General features: G+C 36.1%; 1 protein-coding gene across 2 annotated transcripts in view; it reads right to left on the reverse strand.

Moving 5' to 3' along the window:
• LOC150083734 (follistatin-related protein 5-like) overlaps positions 1 to 25,739 on the reverse strand; it is a 494,649-nt gene that overhangs the window by 3,447 nt on the left and 465,463 nt on the right. For both annotated transcript variants that reach the window (XM_090378180.1, XM_090378179.1), the window contains exons 12-14: positions 22,370 to 22,555; positions 12,224 to 12,404; positions 1,144 to 1,350 (exon numbers count right to left, since the gene is read on the reverse strand). In XM_090378180.1, coding sequence (XP_090234306.1) covers positions 1,144 to 1,350; positions 12,224 to 12,404; positions 22,370 to 22,555 — 574 coding nt within the window. The remainder of the gene's footprint in view (positions 1 to 1,143; positions 1,351 to 12,223; positions 12,405 to 22,369; positions 22,556 to 25,739) is intronic.

Raw genomic sequence — 25,739 nt, forward strand, 5'->3', positions numbered from 1 at the left:
TGTGTGTGTAGTCCAGGCAAAAAGAAAAAGAAGAAGAACAATCCCATCAGCATTAAATTTATTCAAAGCATGCATTAAACACCTCAATCAGATCACCTTGCAGGTGCCTAGTCTCTAGATGATGCAAAACTGAAGCCTTTCTTGGTAAGAGCACCCCTTTGTTCCCCTCACCAATCTCATTGCCTTTCTATCCATTCCAGCAGCTCTACATCCTTCCTAAGATGAGGAGTCCAGACCTGTATGCAGTATTCAAGATGTGGTCTGACCACTGCCTCACATAATGGGATAAAGCCTCCTTACCTTTGCTAGAAAAATTCCTGTATATCATTGACAAAACTCCATGAGCTGTCTTGGCAGCCTGTCTACACTGCTCAGAGAATTTCATATCTGACTTGACAATTTACCCCCAGGTCCTCCTCATTTTCCATTACCCTCAGTATAGTACCACACAGTTGATATGTTACTCTGAGATTACTGCTACCCTTGCAACACCTTGCATTCATCAATGTTAAACTTCAACTACAATTACTCAGCCAATCTGCCTAACTTTTCTAGATCTTGTTGCAGCTGCATTACTGTCATTAACCACTCTGCTAACCTTTGTATCATCTGCAAATTTAGACCAAAAGCCTGATATACCCTCATCAATATCATTGATAAATACAGAAAACAACATTGGGTCTATTAGTTGAGTACCCCAGTGTTCGGCAATGACTTTCCCTTAATGCCACACTGCTCCAATTTGCACAGCAGTCTTTTATGTGCAACGGCATCAAAAGCTTTCCCGAAATCCAAGTATATGATATCAAAATACTTTTTTGCACCCAGTTCCTTTGTTACTGCATCATAGTACCCAATATTTGCACTTCATGAGTGTTATCCTGGTGAACAGCAAAAGACTGGCATGCAAAAACTATTCCTTAGCTAAATCGTTTATGAGTCATGAAATTTCCTAATGAATTAATTTATGGACTTTTTTTTTTTTTTTATTCATAGTATAGGAGACAAATAAAACTAATAACATCTGTAATTATTTAAATACCAATACAAATTAAGTTTTTCATAAGTTGTAGTTTTTAAATCATCTTGGTATAAACCATAACTGTGAAAATATATTTTTAATGGGATAAAAAGTCAACGTACCTTCTTCTGTTATTTCTTGAGCTACAATCACAACGCTATGGTTATTATTCTCCAATGTCACAACACGACGTGAATCAGGTGATACATGTGGATGACCAAACAGATTTGTCTTATGGGCTAAAACTGTATTGGTTAGATAATCCAAAACTATCTGTCCTGTTGGTCTTCCGGTAATGGGCTCTGTACATTCCAAAATGACAAAACCACCTAAGAGAAAAAAATAAATAAATAAGCACACACACACACATTAGTATATAAAACAATTGCATTTCAATAATGGCTACATTTCTTAAAAATTTATAGATCACAAAGGTGCTCTGTAAATGAAACTAATAGATGGATTTGGGTTGGGTCACTCAGAGAATGCACAGAAGCAACTAAGGCCATGTGTGCCAGTATAAGATATCTGTGAAGTGTTATATATCTTGATATGCTTCTTTTATAGAATGAAAAAAATCAAAGTAACCAGGAAAGAAAAACAAGCAAAATAAGAATGGGGGGGGGGGAAATATATATATATATATATATATATATATATAATTTTTTTTTTTTTTTGCTTGGGAGATAGACAGACTAGCTCAGATATGATGTGTAAAGCCTGTAAAAGTTCCTCCTTCCACAACAGGAACTCAAACTAGGTTCTATTTTTGTGCTAACTGTGAGGGCCAAGATTTGCTATATCTAAGGATAGTAATAACCATTTTTATTATTACCCCTCTGTTCGTTCAAAATAACTGTCCAGCTGAGCCTTAAACTTATTTAGGCTATCAACCTAAATAAGTTTAAGGCTCAGCTGGACAGGTATTTTGAACGAACAGAGGGGTGAAGTGGATGTGGGTTTTTTTTTTTTTTTTTTTGGCTGATGCCATAAGCTTGCTTTCTTGCATCAAATGCCTCTACTAATGCTAATGCTAATTATATTTAAGCTCTTTTGTAAAGTTCTGTTAATACTAAATTGAAATAAATATCAGAGAGAAAATGTGAAACAATTTAGTTAAAATAGCAGAAATAAAAAAGATCAAATTCTTTTTCTTCAATGTAATTCTCTTTTTTTATATCAATATTGACAAAAGGAAGCAAAGTTTATAGAGCATCAGCAAAAAAAAAAAAACTTTCTACTCACATTGTTTGCCCATTCTTTTTAATAATATGTCAAAACCTTTTTTAAATTTAATTAAACTACTCATTTCCACAACACTAGGTGAAGTTTATTCCAATAATCAACTACTTTCTTCAATTTAAATTTATCTTTCCTTCTGTGTATCATCTGAGAAAGAGTAAAGATTCCATAAACATTTTTCTTAACCTTTTTAATGCCTTATACACTTCAATTAGATCAAACAACGATACCCAGATTCTGCAATTTACAAAACCCACTCCTTCATGGTAAGAATACCCTTTAGCTCCCTTGACTAATCTGGTTACTCTTCTCTGTACACCCTTTCCAACAGGTCCACATCCTTTGCAAAATAAAGTTTTCAAACTAGCATGCCATATTTAAGATGTGGCCTAGCCAATGCTTTAAACAACAGAATCTCTTTGCCTCTACTGACATAGTTGTTGTATATCACTGACAGAATTCAATGAGTTCTAGAAGCCTGTCTACACTCAAAGAACTTCATGTCAGACTGTACAATTACTCCCAGGCTTTTTCCATATCAATCACCTTGAGTTTGGTGCCTTTATACAATACTAAATACATACCATTTAGATAGTATGTTACAGGCATACCTCGGTTAACGTTACCTCTGATAACGAAGCCTCGATATAACGAAGTCCGCAATTTCAAGCCCCATTTAACATAAAAAAATATTCCCTTTTTGTTTAATCACCTGAAATCTAAACAAACTGAAGAAATTACGGAAACCTTTGGGGCTTCTCGTGGTTGGTTCGAGAAATTTAAAAACGGGCCAGGATTCATAGTGTAAAATTAACAGGAGAAGCTGCAAGTGCAGATGTTGAAGCTGCAAATAAGTTTCCAGAAAACTAAAGGAAATAATTAAACGTGAAAATTTTCCACCAAATTTGGTGTTCAATGTTGACGAAAGCGGTTTGTTCTGGAAAACGGCTACCAACAAAAAGCTTCATTTCTATTGAAGAAAAATCAGCTGCTTGGTTCAAAACAGCCAAAGACCGTTTAACGTTACTCTTTGGATCAAATGCCTCTGGCGATTATAAATTAAAATGTTACTAGTTTACCATTCAGAAAATCCTGAGGGCGTTAAAAGGTAACATAAAAATGAATTTACCTGTAATATGGAAAGCAAATAGAAAAGCGTGGGTTACCAAGGAGTTATTTACTGATTGGTTTGTTAACCACTTTTGTCCTGGAGTAAAACAGTATTGTCAAAAAAACAAATTTGAAGAAAAAGCTCTTTTGTTGTTAGACAATGCTCCGGGACATCCTACTGATCTTAACATGTTGGACATACGCATTCCTGTCAAAGTTGTGTTTCTTCCAGCAAACACAACTTCCCTGATTGAACCATTGGATCAGGGAGTAATAGCATCGTTTAAAGCTTATTATCTGCGTCGAACTTTAAGCAATTTAACTGAACTAGAGGATAAAGAGGAAATGACAGTTAAAATTTTTTGGAAAAACTACACCATTAAAAACGCAATAGAAAGCATTGATAGTTCTTGGAAAGAAGTCACTAAGAAATGCTTAAATGGAGTTTGGCGCAAAATATGGCCAGAAGTTGTACTAGAAGAAGAAAATAACATCCAAGAATTAGAAATGAAGTTATCCAGATGGCTCAATCAAATAGGTTTCGAAAATGTCGATGAAGAGGATGTTAGAAATTTATTGAATGCAGAAGATGATGGTTTTTCAGTGGAAGATTTAGAAAGCCTTGTTAGCAACGAAGACAAAGATAGTGAAGGCGAAGTTAAAGAAGTACCTGCCGAAAAAGTGTTAACAACCAAAGATTTAAAAAGGTGCTTAAATGATATTGAAAACGTTTTAAATTTTTTTAGTGAAAATGATCCTGACTTAGGAAGAAGTGTTATAGTTAAGCGATCAGTGTTAAATGCAATAACTCCGTATAGGCAATTGTTAAATGAAAGGGGAAAAAAAAGCATAAACAATCAACTTTAACCTCATATTTTAAAATGTGATTTCACTTTGTATGTAAGTTGACTGTTTATTTAATAAAACTTTTCTTTGTTCGAAAAAAGCTTTCATTTTCTTTACGTAGGAACGTATCCCTATTCTGGCCATAGTATTTTTACCTCTGAAAACGAAGTTTCGCTTAACGAAGTAATTTCGTCGAACGCATCCTATTCGTTAATCGAGGCATGCCTGTATTCTAGGATTACTGCTACTCAAAAATTTTAACACTGGCATAGCCGAGTGGTCAGGAGAAAGAGTGCAGTAACACACACACTCTTTGAGTGGACCAGGGTTCAAGCCCGTAACTACTAAATATGATTACATGATTAATGTTTGTATTGATGAATATATATATAAATGCAGCACCTTGCATTTATCAGTTTTAAATCTCAATTGCCATTTTTCAGCTCATCTGCCTAGTTAATCTAAATCATGAAACAGCATACCCTGGTTAATATCATTAATCATCCTACTCACCTCTGTGTGATCAGCAAACTTAACCATCAAAATGAAATTCCTACATCAATATCAGGCCTGGCACAGCTTAGTGGTCAAGTGCAATGAGTGCAGTAATGCACATACATTTGAGCAGACTGTGGTTCAAGTCTGCATGACCACAAAATATGACTAATGATTTCAGACATGATCAAGGAATCTATGGCTGTAATTTGCCTTAGTGCTTATATATCCACTCCCATCAAGATGATCTTGCATTATGTCTTTAACTGTTGACTCCACTATTTTTACTGTTTATTTATTTACTCCACTATTTTTACTGTTTACTTAATTTACTTTTAGCTGCAGCAATTTGTCTCCAAGTTTTTATTTTTTAAAATTATTATTAAATTTTTTATTCCCAATCGGTATTAGACAGACAGTATTAGTAAACCCCATATCTAAAACCTTCTGATGTGAAATTAGATGTACAATCTTTAATTCAATTTGTCAACAACCTGTACAATATAACAAATTTTTTGCTACTTTACTCCGAACACTTAGCAAGAGACTTTCATAATCTGCCTTAACACGTCTAACTCCAAGAGTAACTTGATTACTAATAATTTATAATCATCCTGTGCATTTTTCTCTTCTCTGACACTAGTCTCATCAATTCATCTAACATTTATTATGGATGAAAAACTGAACAGTACCTCTTAGTTGGTATAAAAAGCTTAGTAGTCTCTATGATTGCCTCCACGAACACTTCCCATTCGGCATTTGCATTTTTTAACATTAACTGGTCAACCCCCTTGAAAAGTTTAAGAATGTGAGGCCCAATATGACCTCTTCCTTTTACTTCTAACACTGGTTATTTCTTTGAATAAATCTCACTTCAGTTCACTATGATCACTACCATTTAGTGGTTCCTTTACCAGAATATTCTTAATACATGTTGAATCACTGCCAATAATCAGATCAAGAATGCTACTTTTTCTTGTTGCCTCTCTAACACGTTGGTATTAAAAGCAATCATCTTGCGAATGCAAAAATGTTCTGCCACTGAGTGACCAAATGGCAAGTTTCAATCAATATCTGGTTGTTGTTGTTATTTGGTTTTTAGGAGCATTAGCAACTAAGGCCATATTGCTCCGGGGATATGCGGTTGTCATTCCCTGACCTTTCCGCATCCTCCATATTTGGTGGTCACGGGCTCGAACCCCGGTCTAATCAAGAAGCATTTGCTATGCACTGCTGCTCCTGGCCACCTGGCTACGGAGGCACCAGTCAATATCTGGAAAGTTAAAATACCCCACTAGAAAACATCCTGATTTGCTGATCCACATGATTTTTCTATATAGCTGTTCATTTCATTATAGTCATTTTTTGTTTTTCCACATAAGATTGATTCAATATTACATTTAAAATCTGTGTTTCTTTACCAAAAGAATTAATCTCTCATACCAATGCCTGCCCATATTGTAATTGATATATTCAAATTTTATATTCCCAATATAGTATCAAAGTGACACCATGTTTCTAATATTCTTATAATGGCAGCATTTCATGACAACTAATACTTTAAAATTCATCAAATATGGCTGGGAAAGCCATCAAACATGCAGGAAAAAAATAGTTAATAAAAGACAAACAGTTACAAAAGGTATCTATAAAATCAGAATGGATGGATATCTTAGGCACAGTTATATCATGTGCACTTATAAAAGTAAAATTATCCAAGTGCAGGTTTTGGCGTATTTGTTGTAAAAGCTAGGTGGTTCAAAACACCCACACAACTCACCTCACCTCATTCTTGGCACTGGTTTTAGTCCTTCTCTACATAGTCACCATGGTAGATTTACACATTTTCCCCATCGATGGATGAGGCTATGGATACTGTTTTTGTAGAAGTGGTGAGGTTGGTCTTTGAACCATGACTCTGTTGCAGAAATGAGTGTCTCTTTGTCAGGAAAGTGGGTCCCCTGAAGAAATGATTTGAGGGAAGGAAACAAGAAGAAGTCCAATGTCGCAAGATCGGGTGAGTGGGGCGGTATTTCATATCCACAAGTGACCGCTTGTGTTGTTGCAATTTCAGTAGTGTGAACTGGGGCATTGTCTTGAAGCATTCTCACACACCTTTGGACAGCATTCCACACCTACATGTTTTGATTTTCTCCCATAATTTTGTGAGTAAGTTGGCATAATAGGCACCTGTAATTGTTCTACCTTTTGGCAGGTAGAACAATTACATAAGTAGTCATTATTACGCCTTTCTCATCTCAAAACACTGTCAGCAAGACCTTTCCTGCTGATGCTTGGACCCTTCTTGGGGAGTGGGGAACTATGATGTCGCCATTCCATGAACTGCTTTTTACTTTCAGGGTCGAAATGTTGTATCCAACTTTCATCCTGAGTGATTAGACAAGAGAAAAAGTCTTCTTCATTTTTTTTGGCACAGGGATAACAACTCTTGTGATTTCTGTTGTCAACTAGCCTTCTGGAAAATGGTCAATAATTGGGGAATCCATCTTGCACTCAATTTCCCTAAATGGAGTTGGTCATGAAGGACTGTTTCAACAGAGCCCACACTAATCTTCACTTCTTGGGACAATTCACGCACAGATATCCAGTGATCTTCCATGATTAACGACTCCACTTTTCTGATTGTACTGTCATCAATGGCTGAATGGGGATGACCTGGAATGGGCTCAGATTCTACCGATGTCTGACCAAACCTAAACTGTCTATGACAGTCCTTCACAATGGCATAGGATGGGGCTTCATCCTTATATACAGCAGTCATCTCCTCGTGGATTTCTTTAGATTTTCCCTTCAAGAACAGATACCGGATTACAGCTCTGGCTTCAACTTTGTCCATGATGCTACTTCATCACATGTTCAGCTCTGTAAGAGAAAAACAAATTAAGACACAGGGCTGAAATTTTACACCTTTAGTACAGAGATATGTATGATGCTACACACAAAATTGGAAGTAGGTGAGGGTGATTCTTTATTGAACCCACCCTTGTAGTTAAATTAACACAGCAAAAAAAAAAAAAAAAAAAATATACAAAGGGTACTAGGAAAGTTTTGCAATACAGCTTTGTTTATTTAATTTTTTCAAAGTAATTTCCTCTACATTCAATACACCTCTCCATCCTCCGAAACCAATCTTTAAACCAGTTCTGCCAAGTTTCACTAGGGAGTAAAGCACACTCGTTGTCCCAAGCCCGTAGAAGGTCCTCATCACTGGAAAACCGTCTCCCTTTTAGCTTCATTTTCACATGCGGGAACAGTGCAAAGTCGCAGGGAGCAAGGTCTGGGCTGTAGGGAGGGTGCTCGAGAAGTTTCAGTCCTGTCGTGGTCAAATATTCGGTGCAGGCTTTGGCGCGGTGAGCTGCAGCATTATCGTGATGGAGGTACCAGGTGTCCATTCTTGACTTTGGCCGCAGGTTCTTCATAGATCCAATGACTTTAGGCAGGCATTGTTCAGTATACCACTTAGCTGTGACTGTCTTCTGCGTGTCCAAAACAACACGTTCCACAATTCCACTCGATTTGAAAAATACAGCTATCATTTTCTTCTTTACAGATCGGGATTTTCTGACAATTACGGGTGTGTCGTCATCATCAAAGACCCAAACTTTGTTTTGAGCCTTGGTCGGCAGATCGTAATAGTACAGCCAAGTCTCGTCACCTGTCACGATGTTGTTCACATACCGAGATTGTCCCTTATCAAACTTTTTTAACATCTCCCGGCACCAAGTCACACGTTGTGTCATCTGCTCTTCAGTCAGTTGATGCGGCACCCAGAGAGAACAAAGTTTCTTCACGTGCAAAGGATCTTGCAGAATCGAACGAATTGCTGGTGCATTTAGGCCCAAAGTATCCTCTATCTGTTGGTAGGTCACTCGCCTGTTTTCGTCAAGCATTTTCCTCACAGCAGTAACGTTTTCCTCCGTAACTGACGTTCGTGGCCTTCCCAGCCTCTCAGAATCCTCCAGAGTGAAATTTCCCCTTTGGAATTCTCTATACCACCTGAATATCGTTGTACGATGTGGACAATCATCATCTAATGCAAGAGTCATTTCTTCTAAGCACTGGTCTATGGTTAAATCACGCACGAAATTATACCGCAAATCTGTCCTTATCTCATTTCGTGACCACGATGCCATCGCAAGCACTTTACACTCTCACTACTAATGAATAACTGAGCCCATCGACTTGGCGCGGCGGCTACTATGCACGTATTAACATGTCTCAACATGCAGCAACAAGCAGCTTCCTGTGATTCATTGTTGCGTCATATTGCAAAACTTTCCTAGTACCCTTTGTATATATATATATATAGAAATTGTAATAGCCTTCATAATGAACATTATACTTTAATAAAAATGAAGTTTTTATATTACAAGACAACTATAGAACAAGAGAAGTATTACCAACTTGATTGTTATGGCAGTTACACAAGGACTTGGCTAATAGTGGACTGGGTATTTTTGTATTAATGTGCAGATTTGAATATGTCCTACTACTTGACTATGATCAGCTAAATTACATGATTATCTACTGTAATACTGCTATTCCCTCCAAAATCATTCCAGATGCACCCATCAGACACAAACACTCTCTTGGATAATTTTAATTTAATTTAAAATTCTCTAAAAGTGCATAGGCACATACGTGCCTGTGTGGTAGCTTATTTCTGGGGAGGGAAAGCTGCATAATCCTCACCTGAGATAGACTTAACTGGGAAATAGTGTGAAAAAAGCCCACAGGCTTTCCCTCCATTTTGACAGGATTCAAAGGCCTTTCCTAGACAGCATGTAAGGATGGAAACAGTAGCCATTGTGCTACCCATACACAAAACTAATATCATTTTCAGGAAAATTCTCTTAAGTCACTTTTTGCTTCAGCAACAACTCAGTTACCACATTAAAAACCTTTGTCCTTGAATAGTGGAGCAAAACACCCACACAACTCACCTCAATTGTCCATCTATAATACTTTAACTAATCCTTTCTTAACTTTATTCAAACTACCTACTTCCACAATATCAGACAGAAGTTTGCTTCAACAATCACTGTCTGAAAACCAATTTTTGCATTTATCCTACAAGCTTCCTTTTCCGTGTGTGTGTGTGTGTGTGTGTGTGTGTGTGTGTGTGTGTGTGTGTGTGTGTGTGTGTGTGTGTGTGTGTGAGAGAGAGAGAGAGATCCCAGGAAGAAGAAAGGATGGCATCATCATTTAGTTTCCTCAACCTATCTTGGTATAAGTGAATACGTTTTGCTCGTTTAAGGTATGCCTCAGAAAGTACAGTCTGTTCTTTCACCATCACTTTTCCCCATGGGAAACCTGTCAAATTTTTCACACGAGTTGGGGTGATACCACTTTATGGATTATCATTTGGTTTCTGGGTTCAAAGTGATTACACCACTCTTCCTTCCTGGAACAATGAATGTTATACAGTACTCTTCCTATATTGTGACAGCAGTATGAGAGGGCTTTTTCTGTTTCAGCATGACAATGAACAGCCTGTAGTGACTTAGCTTGAAGATATGGGTGTGCAAAAGCTTCATTGGCCTGTTCAGAGCCTTAAGATCCTGACCCCACTGAATATCCTTAGAATGAACTGGAATGTTGGTTTTGGGCCAGGCCAACATGCCTGAACTCAGTAATTGAATTAACTGCAGTGTTGAGGAGGAATTGACCAAAATATTGCTTTTTTTGTTATAAAAAACTGGTTCAGAGTCTATTACAGGTTATTGTAGTTGGGGTTTTAGGCAGATCAGTGATTTAAACCATATTGCCCATTATTTCTATACAAGTGTGTTCATGGGCCAATTTGCATGTCTTCTGGAATGAAACATTCAGACTAACTGATAAGGAAAACCCTACTTAGTGTGCTTGATATCAGTCAACTACAGCCTCGACTGAAGAGGATTTTAGAAATTCCTCTGGTTATAAAGCAAATCTGGTGCAAACGAGGTGCAAATGAGTGACAAGTGGCAAAACTACTATACTGCTATAGAGGACTACCAAAGGTGGGGTCAGAACATTATTAAATATTGTATCAATCATAGGTTATTTGAAATAAGCAGGTGTCTAGTTACATTTGGAAAAATAGTGTATATGACCACTTGTACCAACTTTCATAGGTCTTACTCATTAGCGAGCATCTTTAATTCCTAAATTGCTGAATTTTGTTATATCATTACACTTGTACTACTACTACCTTTGCACTATTTAAGCTATAAAATGGAAGGTCTTACATTTGGCAGCACTACACTACAAGCTCATTACACCTGTAAGGAGGTCTGATTGAGGCATTTAAGGCTTCCAATGGATTGAGTAAGTTAAATATTGATGGCATCCTTACTCTTGCTCAGACAACACACCAGTGGGGGCATAAATTTAAATTAAGAAAGGATGGTTACAGGACAGATATGCAGAAATTTGCTTTCAGCTAGCTGGTAGTTGATTGTTGGAACAAACTTCCATCTGGTGTTGTGGAAGTGGGTGGTCTGAATAAATTTAAGGAAGAACTACTCATCTTTTTTTGTTGTTGTTGTTGATTTATGCTATATAAGCTTGCTTTCTTGTGTCATTTGCCACTACTAATATTCATATTAATAATTACCATTTTACTGACTATTTGTGTAGCAAATCCAGATTATTTTGAAGCAATATAGCTCGGCCACATCATTCATTACTCTCCCCACCTTTATATCATTAAATTTGGAAAGCATGTTCTGCTAATAACTCTACTGTGGTCCTTTCTGAAGAATGAAACATTTAACTAGTCAACTCATTTGTCATCCATTTTGACATATTTTCTGTGCACTATTTCCATAATGGTATAAATGCATTTGTGACGTTTACTATAAGTCATTTAAAAAATTTCTATAATTTGTTTTTGCAGTTGCATATATTTATCACCAAATAGATAAGAATCCAAAAAAAAATCTCATTCTTTTGCAATCCCTTTTCAAATTAAAACCCTTACCCTTCCCCCTTAACTTCTAAAATCTTAGGATTGTCTTGTTTAGCAGACCATAAGATGAAAGATTATTTGAAAGACTTTCATGTCAAAAACGATCAAGACACTTAGAAGTATCAAAAGCACCTTCTTAAGTTTCTCTGAACTTTTCTATAAAATTTATCCAAAGATGAGTAACATGTCAGGATATCACCACTGGATCAATACTGACAGAATCCATGTTGGTGACTGTTAATTAGATGGAAGGGAGGCAATGTCACCCATTTTAGGAATTGGATGAAAAAACATTTTTAACTTCTTCAAGTTAAAAAGGTTTTATTAAAGTGATTTATATATTGGACCAATTTTTAGAATTAAGGTGTGAAGTAGTCCTGTGGATCTACAGGAAGGAAGGGAAGAAAGGCAGCAGACAGGATACCCAATGCACTGGATTCTGGCTGAAGAAACTTGCTAAATTCTTTTATACTTTAAATTAAATTAAATTTATATTAAACTTGTACTACTAACTTCATCTGCACTACTAAGCTTACCTAAGGATGAAAAGTCTGCAGATCTAGGCGCACAATTATATGGAGTGAGATCAACAGTCTTCATATACTTCATAGCCTGAAGGTCAAGCTTATACATTCCCCTCTGATTGGTATGAACTACGTAACCATACTTCCAACCATGACCTAAGTCTTGTGATGGAGGAATAAATAAGCCACTCACCTGCAATGTTTTAAGAAACCATTACATTGATATATATCTTTAATGCAGATGGAAAATGTCTCATATTGATTTGTGAAAGACATGAAATAATTTTAATTTCTTAAATTCAGGTAAAATTATTCTTAATAGTTAGTTTAATATAATTTAATGGTTATCCAAAGTTAAATGAAATGAACTGAAATAGATTCGGAAACCTTCTGAGGAAGTAAAGGAAAATTTGGTGTCAATCTTACTTTTTCTTATTCAATAACATTCAAACATCTGCAACATACTTTCATTTATTTATTTGAGATAACTTATTTTTAGACATGTTTTCATATGCATAAATGTCTGTTGTCTTCACTGTGGATGGACAGACAGACACAATGAAGACAACAGGTATTTATGCAATAACTGAATTTTATGCTGAACATTTTTGTTTGGGGGAGATGTGGAAATTGGGGAAAGGGCAGTGGGTTCAAAAACATTTAAGAGATTTAAAAAGTGAACATATTTCATTATGTTTTTTACATACAGATCAAAATTTAATAAAGTTTATATTAATTAAAAGAAAAGACCATACTGGTCCACAAGGAGCACTGGAACAGTTTGTGGCCTGAGTATGAACAGTTGATTTGAGGGATCTGGTAACACGTTACTTTTCTTTTCAACGCAGCCCCCTTTGGAGTGAAATACACTTTTGCCACTGATGCACAATGCACTGGTTCCAACTATGAGTTTTCTCTAGCCTCCAGGAATGCATCCACTGCAGCAATGACATCACTGTTCAGTAGGCAAATGGATGCCAGCCAGGTATTTTTTCAAATTAGAAAATAGGTGAAAGTCCAATGATGCTAAATCTGATAAATATGGGAGATGATCCAAGATTTCAAAGCCATATTCATGCAGTGCAGCCATGGAAATGACAGATTCGTAGCAGGCATGTTGTCCTAGTTGAACAAGATCCTTTGCTGAATTTTTCCCTCAGCATTTGTCTTTGATGTTTTCATGCAAATGCCTCACAAGGTCTGCATAATATGCTCTGATTGTCTGGCCTTTCTGAAGGTAATACACCAGCAACACTCCATCAGTATTCCCAAAAAACTGATGCCACCACCTTGCCAACAGAAGGAATTGACTTGGCTTTGTTTTTGGAGGGGGAGAAGAGCTGTGTTCCCACTTTTGGACTGCTGCTTTGCCTCTGGTTGAAAGTAATGGATCCATGTCACAAACCTTGCAAGGAAATTTGCTGGATCTGCTTGAAAATGTTCACTTGACCTGACAACTCCTGTGAGTTTTTGATCTGCTGTCAACAACTATGGGACCCATTGTAACACCTTTTTTCATAGTGAGAATCTGTTATTATGTGGTACACATGTTCAGATGAAATGCCCAAGATGCTGACAATATACCAAATTGTCACTCAATGATCACTCATCACCAGATCGAGCATATTGTCAACGTCATCTGGAGTGATAGATGTTGCAGGTCTTCCACAGCATGGATCATCTTCTAGTCTCTTCCCTCCCTCATTTAAATTGTGCTGCCCACTTCTTAACAATGAAACAGAAAGGGATATAGGACCTCCCCCCAATTTAATAACTCAATACTCATGAATTGCCTTTGGCATTAGTCCCATTTTTTGACAAATACTGGATGGCCGCATGGTGACTGATTTTATTCATCTTTCCTCATTCACACAACTTTTTTGACTTCAGGACCCGAAATTAAAAAAAGATGTTACTGAAATTATACGAAACTTGGCAGGTTATTATTTGAAATGTTGTACATTAAGTACAGAAATTTTTAATATTGCACACTATCCTTTTATACACAGACCACAAACTTTTCAAATGTATTCATAAGTTTGTAGTGAAAAAATTTTATTTATTTATTATTATTATTATTATTATTATTATTATTTTTTTGTTCTTTTTGGCAACTCCATCTTTTCAGTGAGTTGCTTGTTATTGCATGCACGCCTTTGAAATAAATAGCACTTTCTAAAATGGAAGTATTTTCTAATCAATTTAAAAGGGTACCACCGCCCTGACATCTGTTTTGCTTCCTTGGATATATATCGATCTTGCTCCTCATAATGAATTATTTTTTGAAAATAAAATTATTATAGTCTTTCTTCAATGTGTATTGATTCTAGTAATAAAATTTCAGGGAAATTCATATATTAGAAGCCACAATATAAACACTGGTGCCAAATAGAAAATGCCACACATTATGCACTGAATAATAAAAAAAAAGAAGTTCCCGTTACTCACAAAGAATTGATATTTGAAAACAATATCACTACAGCACCTTCTCTGGATGTATATCAATCTTGTAACAAAATTTCAAGAAAATATCTCTGTTGGAAGCTGCATTATAAACTTCCAAAAACTGGTGTCAAAAATTACCACTTTCGTTTGTGTGCAAAGAAAAGAAGTGTGTGCTCCTCACAATGAACTGTTTATTAGAGAAAAAATTATTTATTATTTTGCATTCTTTCTTCAGTGAGTACTTTTATCTACTAACTAAATTTCAAGGAAAAGTATCTATTCACATCATAAATTACAAAAAACTGAAACCTTTGTATCAATTGGTACCTTGTGTGCAAAAGAAAAACAGTGTTTGCTATGTTGTTGTTGTTGTTTTGGTTTTTAGGAGCATTAGCAACTAAGGCCATATTGCTCCGGGATATGCGGTGGTCATTCCCTGACCTTTCCGCATCTTCCGTATTTGGTGGTGACGGGCTCGAACCCCGGTCTAATCAAGAAGCATGTAATACGCACTACTGCTCCTTCCCACCTGGCTACGGAGGCACCCTGTTTGCTATGCTACTCTTAATGGATTATTTTCTGAAAATTGTACTGTTACAAAATCTTTCTTTGATATATATTTATTTGATTTAATAAGAAAATTTCAGGAAAATTTTCTACTGGAAGCTATGTTATAAACTTCCAAAAAAAGTGCCAAACTGAAAATGAATGGGAGAAAATGCAATAAAAAAAAACTACAATTATTAATAAGATATTTTAAGTTTGCTAACTAGATAGTATTACTAACAAGGGGGGAAAAAAGTTAAGAAATTTTCATAAATGCCGGTATGCTTTGAGTTTTCAAAATGTGAACACACAGGGGAGTCTTCCAGACCTTGCATGCTTCCACAATACACAATTTTTTGAGCAACTGCTTTGGAGTTAACAAGTAAGGAAGATAAATCTTTGACTTAAAATATGGAGGAATCAACATTTCCAAGTTGCCAAATCCACAAAAAACATCATGTGATTTTAAAGTGGAAAATGCTTCCTCACTGATACAGCTGACGGAGCTCAACTCAGTTTCCTTATGCCTCTGAACTTAACTCAAATTTAAGTTTGTGAGAATATTAAAATGGATATTTGCCTAACCTAGTTCCAGAAGTACAACTTTCACCTAGGCCTACAACTGAAATAAACAAATTTTTTTACCGGTTTACTGTTATCATATTCTGCATTAACTATAATATAATAAAAATATTTAAAGAAAATTCAACATCATATAGAAATTTAGTAGTTTTCAATAGCTTTACTTTTTTTGGGTTCAGTCCTATAATTCACATTATTTATTGCTTTATATAATTTTTCAAAAAACGTTCTGGACTCAAAAATTGATGGAAAACACAGGATGGTTTCTGACGTTAAACCCAAAATAAAGTTAAATGTAATTTCTCCCTTTTCTACTGATTCTGAAGATAAAAGTCAAGGAAACTAGTTCTGAGACCCAAGTTATGTATCCCTAAAATAAAAAGAAAAGTGAACAAAAAAAGTTATTTTTTTATTTATTTATTATTATTATTTTTATTTTATCTTTTCATATTATATGAGGGAAACATAATTCCAAGATCTTACTTCATTTGCCCTTCCAAAGTCATTCTCATAAGCAACACTTTCCCATTATTAATTCCAGCTGTTAAAGTTTAAAATACAGTGCCTATTCATTGTTTCAGATGCTTTGCAGTATCTCTGTAGGTAAATTGTTAAAATACTTCCCTTCTAAATAGAAGCATGAATCTCACACAACCATAACTACACTTTCAAACAGAACAAAGTGTATCTGATAATTAGTTATCAAAGAAAACTGCATTTGCCACTAATATTGTGTAGTATTAATGGCAGACCTCTTCTTGGTGAACAGCTCTATGACCTAATTTACTCTATTCTTTCTTTTTTTTATATATATGGTATCTGAAAACATGGAGGGTTGCTGAAACCTACAGGCAGTTCTCGCTTTACGAGTTCCCGGGTTTATGAGTTTTTTTTTTCCCTCAAAGTATCAAATATCAACAAAATCGAAAATATGAACATTAATTGCAAAAAATGAATGTTAAACATTCATAAATACCACATTGCAAACCACACACGTAGCTATACAATACAGTTTACCCAGCTTTACGATATTAATTCGTTCCAGAGACACCATCGTATCGTAAAAATATCATAATGTGAACCCAATAGCACATTGTTTTTTGGTAATTTGTTCCATGACCTCGGAAGTTGAAATTTTTGCAATATAACTCTATAAAAGGTCGTTTTTATAGTGCAGATTGTATTGGTTACCAATTCAAATCACTGAAACACACTACACTTTCATTGTTATCATATGTTCTGTTATTAGAACCAATTTTGAATGCCTTTGTGACATTTTTCTGAAGCACATTTTTGGAGGTCATGACCAAAAAACAATAAAAACAATTTGCACTTTCCGGTTTATTGGAAAGTAAAAATTGTTTTTATGTTACTGCAAGCAATTATAAACAGTAGTAAACTCCATGTAATTGCATTTGCAAAAATACCGATAGCTGGAATTGTGTGTTTTTTTTACGTTATTATGGTGAAATGTGTTTCCTCTTTACTGAAATCTTCAACCGTATAAAAAACCATAAATTTTCAGAATCTTCTCTTCATTCCTTTTTTTTTAAGCTTCATAAACTTGTTACTCCACTCAAATCATGTTAGTTGCAATTTGTGCATTCTTATGCATCTATTAAAATTTATAAAGAAAATAGAAGATTATCTTGGAAACAAATGCCTCTTGAAGCATTTCTGAAGAAGACGATTCCTCGTGCAACAAACCAACGAGTGCCGAGCCAATAATGAGTGATCGACGAGTGTGCATTTAGTCGATGATGAAGGATAAACGATCTTTAAAATTTGTAAGTCATAAATAATTTCTTTATTATTATAATTTGCTTGATTTTACAGGCTACGTTTTAATTTCTTTGGATAAATCAAGCATTGTTTAAACAAACTAATTAGCTAACTAATTTCATTGTTGAGAACATAACCCCTATTTTTAACATTATGTCTATGGGATTTTATTCCCGCTTTACGAGTGTGCACTAGGAACAAATTAACTTGTAAAGTCGAGAACTACCTGTACTTTAGTTCCATGGATGAGTCTCATTTCCAGTCCTCAACTCATCCATGGAACTACAGTACTTTTAGTTCCATGGATGAGTTGAGGACTGGAAATGAGACTTCCTCATCCAATCTATTAGACTCAAAATGTGTAAACCAGGAACTCTAACTCTTGCAGGCCAGAAAAGGAATTCATGTGGAAATTTATTAATGTCTGTATGAAAACCTTTTGAGATTTATTTTAAAAAAAAAGCAAACTGCATGTAACCATTAGTACCATGTCATCAGAAAAAATACAGCTGAACTCACTAATATTTCACAAGAAACAGTTTCCATCATCTGCAAAAGGCAACAATGGGTGAAACTGCACACTCCAGAATCAGAATGTTCGAGCATTAGTGCAATATGCAAAGTGAAACCAGCAAGCAACAGCTGATCAATTGCACACTGATTTCACAATGCAGGATGTGAGAAGCTAGTTTTGTAAAAAAACATTACATTGAGAACTCCACAAAGGTGGATATCATGGTCGAGTTGCACTTCACAAGTGACTCACTGCCCCTGACAATGCACATCGTCATGTCCAAGATGCAAAGAGAATAAACAGTGGAGGAATGTGATTATGGTCCAATGAATCCTCCTACACTTTGTTTACGGCCAATGGATGAGTGCATGTGTGGCACCAACTGAAGGAAGCATATAACTGACTGCTTGTTTCCTACTGTTAAGGGTTCCACTGGTTTTGTAATGGTGTGGTGTGCTTTTTTTTTCTCATGGCATGGTTTGGGTTACTCATTCTGTCAGAAGGCAAAGTTGATGTCAGTCACTATTTAAAAGCCCTGAATGATCAACTTCATCCAATGACCAAGTATTTCTTTCATGAAGAGGGAGGTCTTTCATGATGATAATGCTCCAATCAACAGATCACATGTGGTCATCCAGTGGTTTGAGGAACGTGAGACTGAACTTTGACTACATTTGCCTTGTTGAAACGTGGTTATGCAATAACAGACAACTAAACATTCTCGCTAATCCGCTTGGATACAAATGTGTTGGCACTGGAAGAACTGAAAAACGGGGTGGAGGAACCATGATCCTGTAAAAAAATGAATATCAGTCTACAAAGGAACACCTCCCCAAATCAGATAATTTTGATGCCACCTGTGCTACCTTTTTCAATGGGAAAATAAAATTACAAATCTGTCTTATATACCTGCTTCCTGAGCACACAAGAGATTCAAGAAATGAACTCCTTGCGTGGCTTACAGTTAACCTCAATCCAGCTGTAGATACGATCCTGTTAGGAGACGTTAACATGCCAATTCCAAAACATACCGATGCAAAAAGAAATCTTGACTATTCTTGCACAACTAAATCTGAAACAACTGGTTACTCCAACAACTAGAGGGAATCAACAGTTAGATATTGTCTATTACAATACACTTAGCATTAGATTAGCAGACAATTTGTTTTGCTTTAAGTCAGATCACAATCCCATAGCTGTAGAGACCACACTCAATGTTGCTGGAACCAATCAGAGGGACGGCAGAAATTTTAATGGCATGCACAGAACGACTTTTTCTTTAAAATATATCAAGCCAAACATCATCCTCAAAGAACTTCGAGAATACGAATGGCAAGAACTAAACATGAAGCCGGCAGAGGAAGCTCTCCAGCTACTGGCCCTAAAGCTCACAAAAATTGCCTATGAAGGAGCATCGAGGGCAATAAGGATAACCGGGAAATCCAAAAACTGGTTTAATCCACAGATAAAATGTCTTTTGTAAAAAGCAAAGATTTTACAGGAAGTGGCTGAAGACAGGTCATCCTAATGACTATATTCTGTACAAAAAAGAGAGTACTCACTTTATAAAGCTGAAAAGACAAGCACATTACGCAGCTGTATTATCAAAGCTCAAACAAGGAAAAAGCATTGTTGGTGATAACAGAAAAAAGGGTCTCATGACTACTGAGGTCTTTACTGAATGGTCCAAGAAGACATTTGAACAACCTCCTGTGCCCAACCAATTAGCAACCGAAGAAAACAGGAAGAGAATAAATGATTCGCAGAAAAAGAAGAATCCGTTTCAAACTTACTAAGAAAGACACCTCTAACAATCATCACAATTACCAAAGAAAACCCTCATGAAAGCCATAAATGAACTTCCTAATAAAGCAACTGTTGATTCTGATAACTTCCCTCTTTTCATGGCAAAAATCTGCAGCCCTTACATTATTGAGGTGTTGCATCAGATTTTCAATGAAATCATTCAAAAAGGTACTCTTCCCTGCATATGGAAAAGCTACATAGTCAGGCCCATTCCCAAAATAAAGAAACCAAAAAATGCCAAAGACTATAGACCCATAGCCATAAGTTGCACCATCTTGAAAATGTTTGAGAAGACTCTTCTCTCAGCTCTCACCTAACACTGCTTCGGGCATCGTCCTCTGCACCTACACTCTGTCTTATCTGGAAGATCAACTGTCATCTCCTTGAGACCCTTTTCCGGATGCAGAAAGCTCTCAACAATAAGGAACAGCTCGATATCATCTTACTAGACATATCTGCAGCTTTTGACAATATCTCGATAACAGTTCTGGAACAAATTTTATCTTTCTACTTCAAAATCAAACATTTTATGTAACATACTGAAGGAAAGACGGCTCAATCTGTAATGACGATTTTATTGCCCATTACTCCATTTCGCAGGGAGTGCCACATGGAGGTGTTCTCTCCTCACTGTTATTTGCTGCAGCTCTGGAACCATTTTTTGCATCCCATAAAGACAACTTTATTACATATGCTGATGACCTGAAATTCTTCGTTGAATCTAAAGATCTACAACAAGTTAAGCAAACAAATCAACAAGCCAATAACACAATAAATGAACTGGACATTACCTTGACTGTATTGGACTACGTTTAAACCCAAGCAAATCTGCCCAAATGATGACAATTACAAATAAAAAGAGCAGGAACAATATCTCTATGCTGGTAAGCAGATGCGAAGTTCCAAAGGTTAAATTGCACATAGACCTTGGTCTAAAATGTGATGAGGGACTAACATTCTCCCAGCACTTTGATTACATCAAAGCTAAAACATATACAGCGCTCTGGGCTGTCAAACAGGAGTTAACTGCATTAGAAACCCAGATCTTGTTAAAAAGTATATCTTGAAATGTATACTTCCCATCCCACTGTATGCTTCACAGATTTGGTCCTCTGCTCCACCAAGCAACCTGAAAGCTTTCCTAAGTATTGAATACTGGCTCTTGAGATGGCTGAACAGGATCTTGAATCACCCATTTATTATCTCTAAAGCCATCCTACTTTCCAATCTCAGCAGTCCTCCCTGGAAATAGACAATTAACACAAGAAACATTTTCACATTAGCCCAACAGAAAGATTAGACGCTCCCAGTGTTGACGGCTTGTTTCACTCTCGTCGAGAAGCCACCAGGATTGCTGAAACAAGACATTCTCTTCAAAGCAACTTAAAAAACCTGGACAGCCAAAGTCGCTTTTTTCCAGCAAACACAATAGAACTCTTTAATCAACTAAGAATTGAACTGGAAAAGCTCTGTAGTGAAAAAGCCTACAGATTGCAAGTCTTTGCTGAATCTTATTGTCTCGTGCAACTGTAGGGCACAGCCACTCGGTTCAAAAACTGCATTTAATGTTGATTCCTTTTAACTATATATTCTCTGTATTCTAGATGCCAACCTAAGATGTCAAAATTTTAAATATTCTTTAAATATTCTTTTAAATATTGTTTAAAGATGCCAAAAATTTAAACATTCTATTGTAAAATCACAATTACTCATGTATTCTAAAATTCTGTATTCAACCTTTCAGGGTGAACATCCCATGGACTTTGTAACCTTTTGCTCATGGGTCCACTTCACACCTTAGAATGTAACTCTCATCTAGCCAATGGTTGTCCCAGGGGTGTCTCTTCAACAGAGAAATATATTGATAATAATAATAACTTTTTCACATACCATGGGCATTGCAGTCACCAGATCTAAATCCAATAGAAAAATCTATGGGAACTTCTGGAACGATGCTTTTCTGCTGTTTCTTAGGGCAGTATTTTCCAGCTCTATCAAATAAGCAGGAATTGATAATGTTTTTTGTGGATGAATAATGTCTAATCCCTCCTGCTAACTTTCAAATGCTGGTAGACTATGCCTGATGTGTACTGGCTGCGCTGCATTCACGTGGTGGTACAACACTGTATTAATAATTTTATGTTACTGTTTCCATATTTTTGTCCATTACCTATATCTCCTGCTTAAGTTATAAATGGGTCCATTACCTGTATCGCCTAATTAACCAATAAATGGGAATTTGCATTCCCCATTTATAAGCTGAATGGATCGTTTTTCTCAAATATGGGAAGGAACGAGGGCAGCAGAGTAATGGCATTCAAATGGTGCTGTTTGCAAAAATCTTAGTACATATTTATGATATAGTCTCAGAGGGTCTTTCTTATACATTAAATTCAATGTAAATAGCAACAGACAAAAATAATAAGCATGACTAATATCATTAAAATAGGTTTACTTGAGTAAGATTTTATATATTAACTTACCAAGTCAAAATGGCCATCAACAGGTTCTGGATGCACAGTATGATGTTTCTTTTTCTGGCTTGCATCTCTAATAATTTGAATTGTTTTTGTACCCCTATCCTGAGATCCTCTCCAGCACAATACCCAAACTTGGTCTAAGTTGGGAACATAATGCAAATCTACTGGAAACTTATCTGTTACAACCACCTATACAGCCAAAGAATAATAAAATTATTGGAATATATTTTGTAAGGTGGGGACAGCAATTTATCTGTTAGAATTTTATCATCAGACAAATGGTCATCTCAAAATGTGTGAAGGGTTGTGTAAAAAGTATTATAATCCATAATCATAATCCATCAATATGATACTTTGTATAATGCTTTTACATATATGGAGGGAGACAAATGCCATCTAGAGATAGGTACGAGGGTGTATCAAAAGGTTCGCACCCTGACCTAGATAAAATATCAGTAGGAAGATGCCGTTTTTAATATAAGTTTACATATTCAATAACTAACTAACATGTGAAATTTTATTCCCATAGGTGATCATACAACAGAGGTGAAGCATCAAGCAGTGATCAAATTCCTGCATTTGCAGGGCAAGAAAGCTCAGAAAATTGACGAAGAAATGAAAGCTGTGTATGGACAGAATTGTCTATCCTATGACAATATAAAAAAGTGGAAATGGGAGTTCCAGTATGGTTGTACATGTGTCTTTGATGAGCCAAGAGAAGGAAGGCCATCCACAGACAGTGGGACAGTTGCAAAGGTTGAGCAGCTGGTGCTGAGTGACAGACATGTGGCAATTCATTTCATCACAAATGCAGTGGAAATTAGTTATGGGTCTGCCCACAGCATTTTATATAACCATCTGCACATGTCTAAGGTCTCTGCACAATGAGTTCCAAGATTGCTCACCTCTTTGCAAAAGCAATGTTCTTGCCAACCGTTGGATTTGTGCTACTGCAGCACCCACCCTATTCTCCTGACCTAGCACCATCAGACTTCTTGTTTTGAGAAATGAAGAAACCATTGCAGGGATGCCGCTTTGATTCACCTCAGGAAGTCATCAATGAAGTGGAATCATGGTTTCAGGCAAAAAGTTAGACTTCTATGATCAAGGGATTAAACAACTGATCCATAGATGGGAGAAATGTGTTACTATACATGGAGAGTCAATAGAAAAGTATTCTATTGATACCCCCTTGTATATTTTTGGATGTCTATAAGTGATATCTTTAGTTAACCATATGCCATGTGTGTGTAGTGAAAATGTTATTCAGTTGGGGATCTGTAATCCCAGGCACTAATGTCAAGAGAATATGGTGGATGCTAGAACATATCCTGATTCTGTGGATCCAGAGGGTTGTTATATTTTCTTCAATGTAATGATGTGGCAGTGCAAAATATGCATTTTCATTGTGATGTTGTTCTACATTTACCACTATAAGTTGGTAACATCTACATATCAGTCAAGTGATGCACCAGTGCTGTAATCTTGCACATCCCTAGGACCTTCTTCAGAACACAACACTGTTTTTGGATGAACACCAACTTGGCACACTGTCAACTTCTAAAAACAAGGAGTTGCTTTGAAGTTCACTGGTAGCATGCCAACCAAAATATAGTTCACCGTCCATCAAGTGACAATTTAATACAGCAATGCATTACCCCACCATGGTCCACACAGACCCAGTATACACTCTACATCATTATGTCGTGTTCTTGATTTTGATTCATGAGCATTGCTTTTGCTTTGCAAACAATTGGTACACAAAACTTGACTAAATTTCTATGCTGTTTTCCACTAGTCGATACTGTCCTGCAGCACATCTTGTGTAGATAACACCAGTGCCTCTACCTGTTCAAAGTGTGAACAACAGGTTACCTTTTGAAGTTACCAACTTGACCTTTCTGCACATAAACAGCAGCATTACCACTTCTTTAACAACTGTCTTATCTCAGTTGGGGGGGGGTTCTATTTTAAACTGAAATGGGGAAAAACGCATCCCATAAAATATTTAGCTTGCCATTATTTTTCAACTCTCATTTAGAAATTCCAATTACATGGAATTAAAACAACAAATAAAACAGCATCATTCAAGTATAGTGTTTAACCTGGCAGTAGCTGTGCCCCCCAATGAGAAAATTTGATATTTGCTCATTGCCCCATTTCAAAATTGTGGCACACAATGTTAACGCTACTAACAAAGCTGGTTGTTACTTGCAACCTGTTGACCTTGTGGACATTGTATGTTGTTGGGTTTAGGCTGCTAGGGCTATATTGTGTCTTTCTAATGGTGAATATGAAAAAATAGCTATATTTTATGATATATTCATATCTGATTTAGGAAAGTAAATAGTTCTTTTCTATTAGGATCACCTCCCAGAATCTGCAATAAATCTATTGATGACTGTGATTAGCAATTGATTTAAAGGTGTTCAAGTGGATGTTTTGAAAGTGGGGACAGTCCACTAACAAATGGTGAATGGTCAGTTGTACTTGACATGATGTACATTGGGGAGTGCTGCGGACATTATAATTTCCGTACCACCATCTATTGGAGGAAGTTTGAGCTACAACATACCACTTCTGTTTATTTTCAAACTCATCAAATATGACTGCAACAGCATCAATCCAGGAACTTTATTGCTACACCTTCTATATTAATTCCATTTTTTTTTTTTTTTTTACAATTAATTTATACAGACTATTGAGCATAATGAAAGTGAAAATGATACTGAACAGAATCCAAATATAAATTACTAATGTTTATTAATTTTACTAGCTATTATAAGAGCTAGTCAAATGATTCTACAATAATAATTGTCATTACAGTTATCAATATAACTGCGATGACAATTATTATTTACAGTGATAAGAAAAACATAACAATTTGGCAAACTGAAGAAACTGGCTTGGCAATGGGCCTAATAGAAAAACTGTTTGCTAGATAATTCACCTAGGCATGCAGAGTCTGAAGAGCTGTGCCAGAATGATACTAGTAGAATCACTGAGGGAACGAAATAGTAATTGGAAGCAGCAGCATAAAAGTCACAAATTACTTTTGAATACATTTTCTCATCAAATGCTTCCCAATGAGAATTTTTCACATCCTAGTCAGTGTGAAGGAGGGATCAAGGATGGACATAATGACAACACGTAGCAAAAAACTAACACAAAGACTGACTATAAGTTACAGATTGGCAAACTGTAACAGAGTAACACAGATTAACAAAACTGCAAGTGATAGTTTGGAAATGGCAATTTAACATTATAAAACGATATATAGAAATTTTATTTGAACAAAGCTATGAGCATGTAACTTTAGATTTGTATTTTCCAGTGTTTTCCATTAGGCTAGTAGCTAGCCACTTTGGAAATG

Source organism: Mastigoproctus giganteus, chromosome 7 (assembly GCF_048544385.1).
Source record: "Mastigoproctus giganteus isolate SK-2022 chromosome 7, ASM4854438v1, whole genome shotgun sequence".
Taxonomy (NCBI): domain Eukaryota; kingdom Metazoa; phylum Arthropoda; class Arachnida; order Uropygi; family Thelyphonidae; genus Mastigoproctus; species Mastigoproctus giganteus.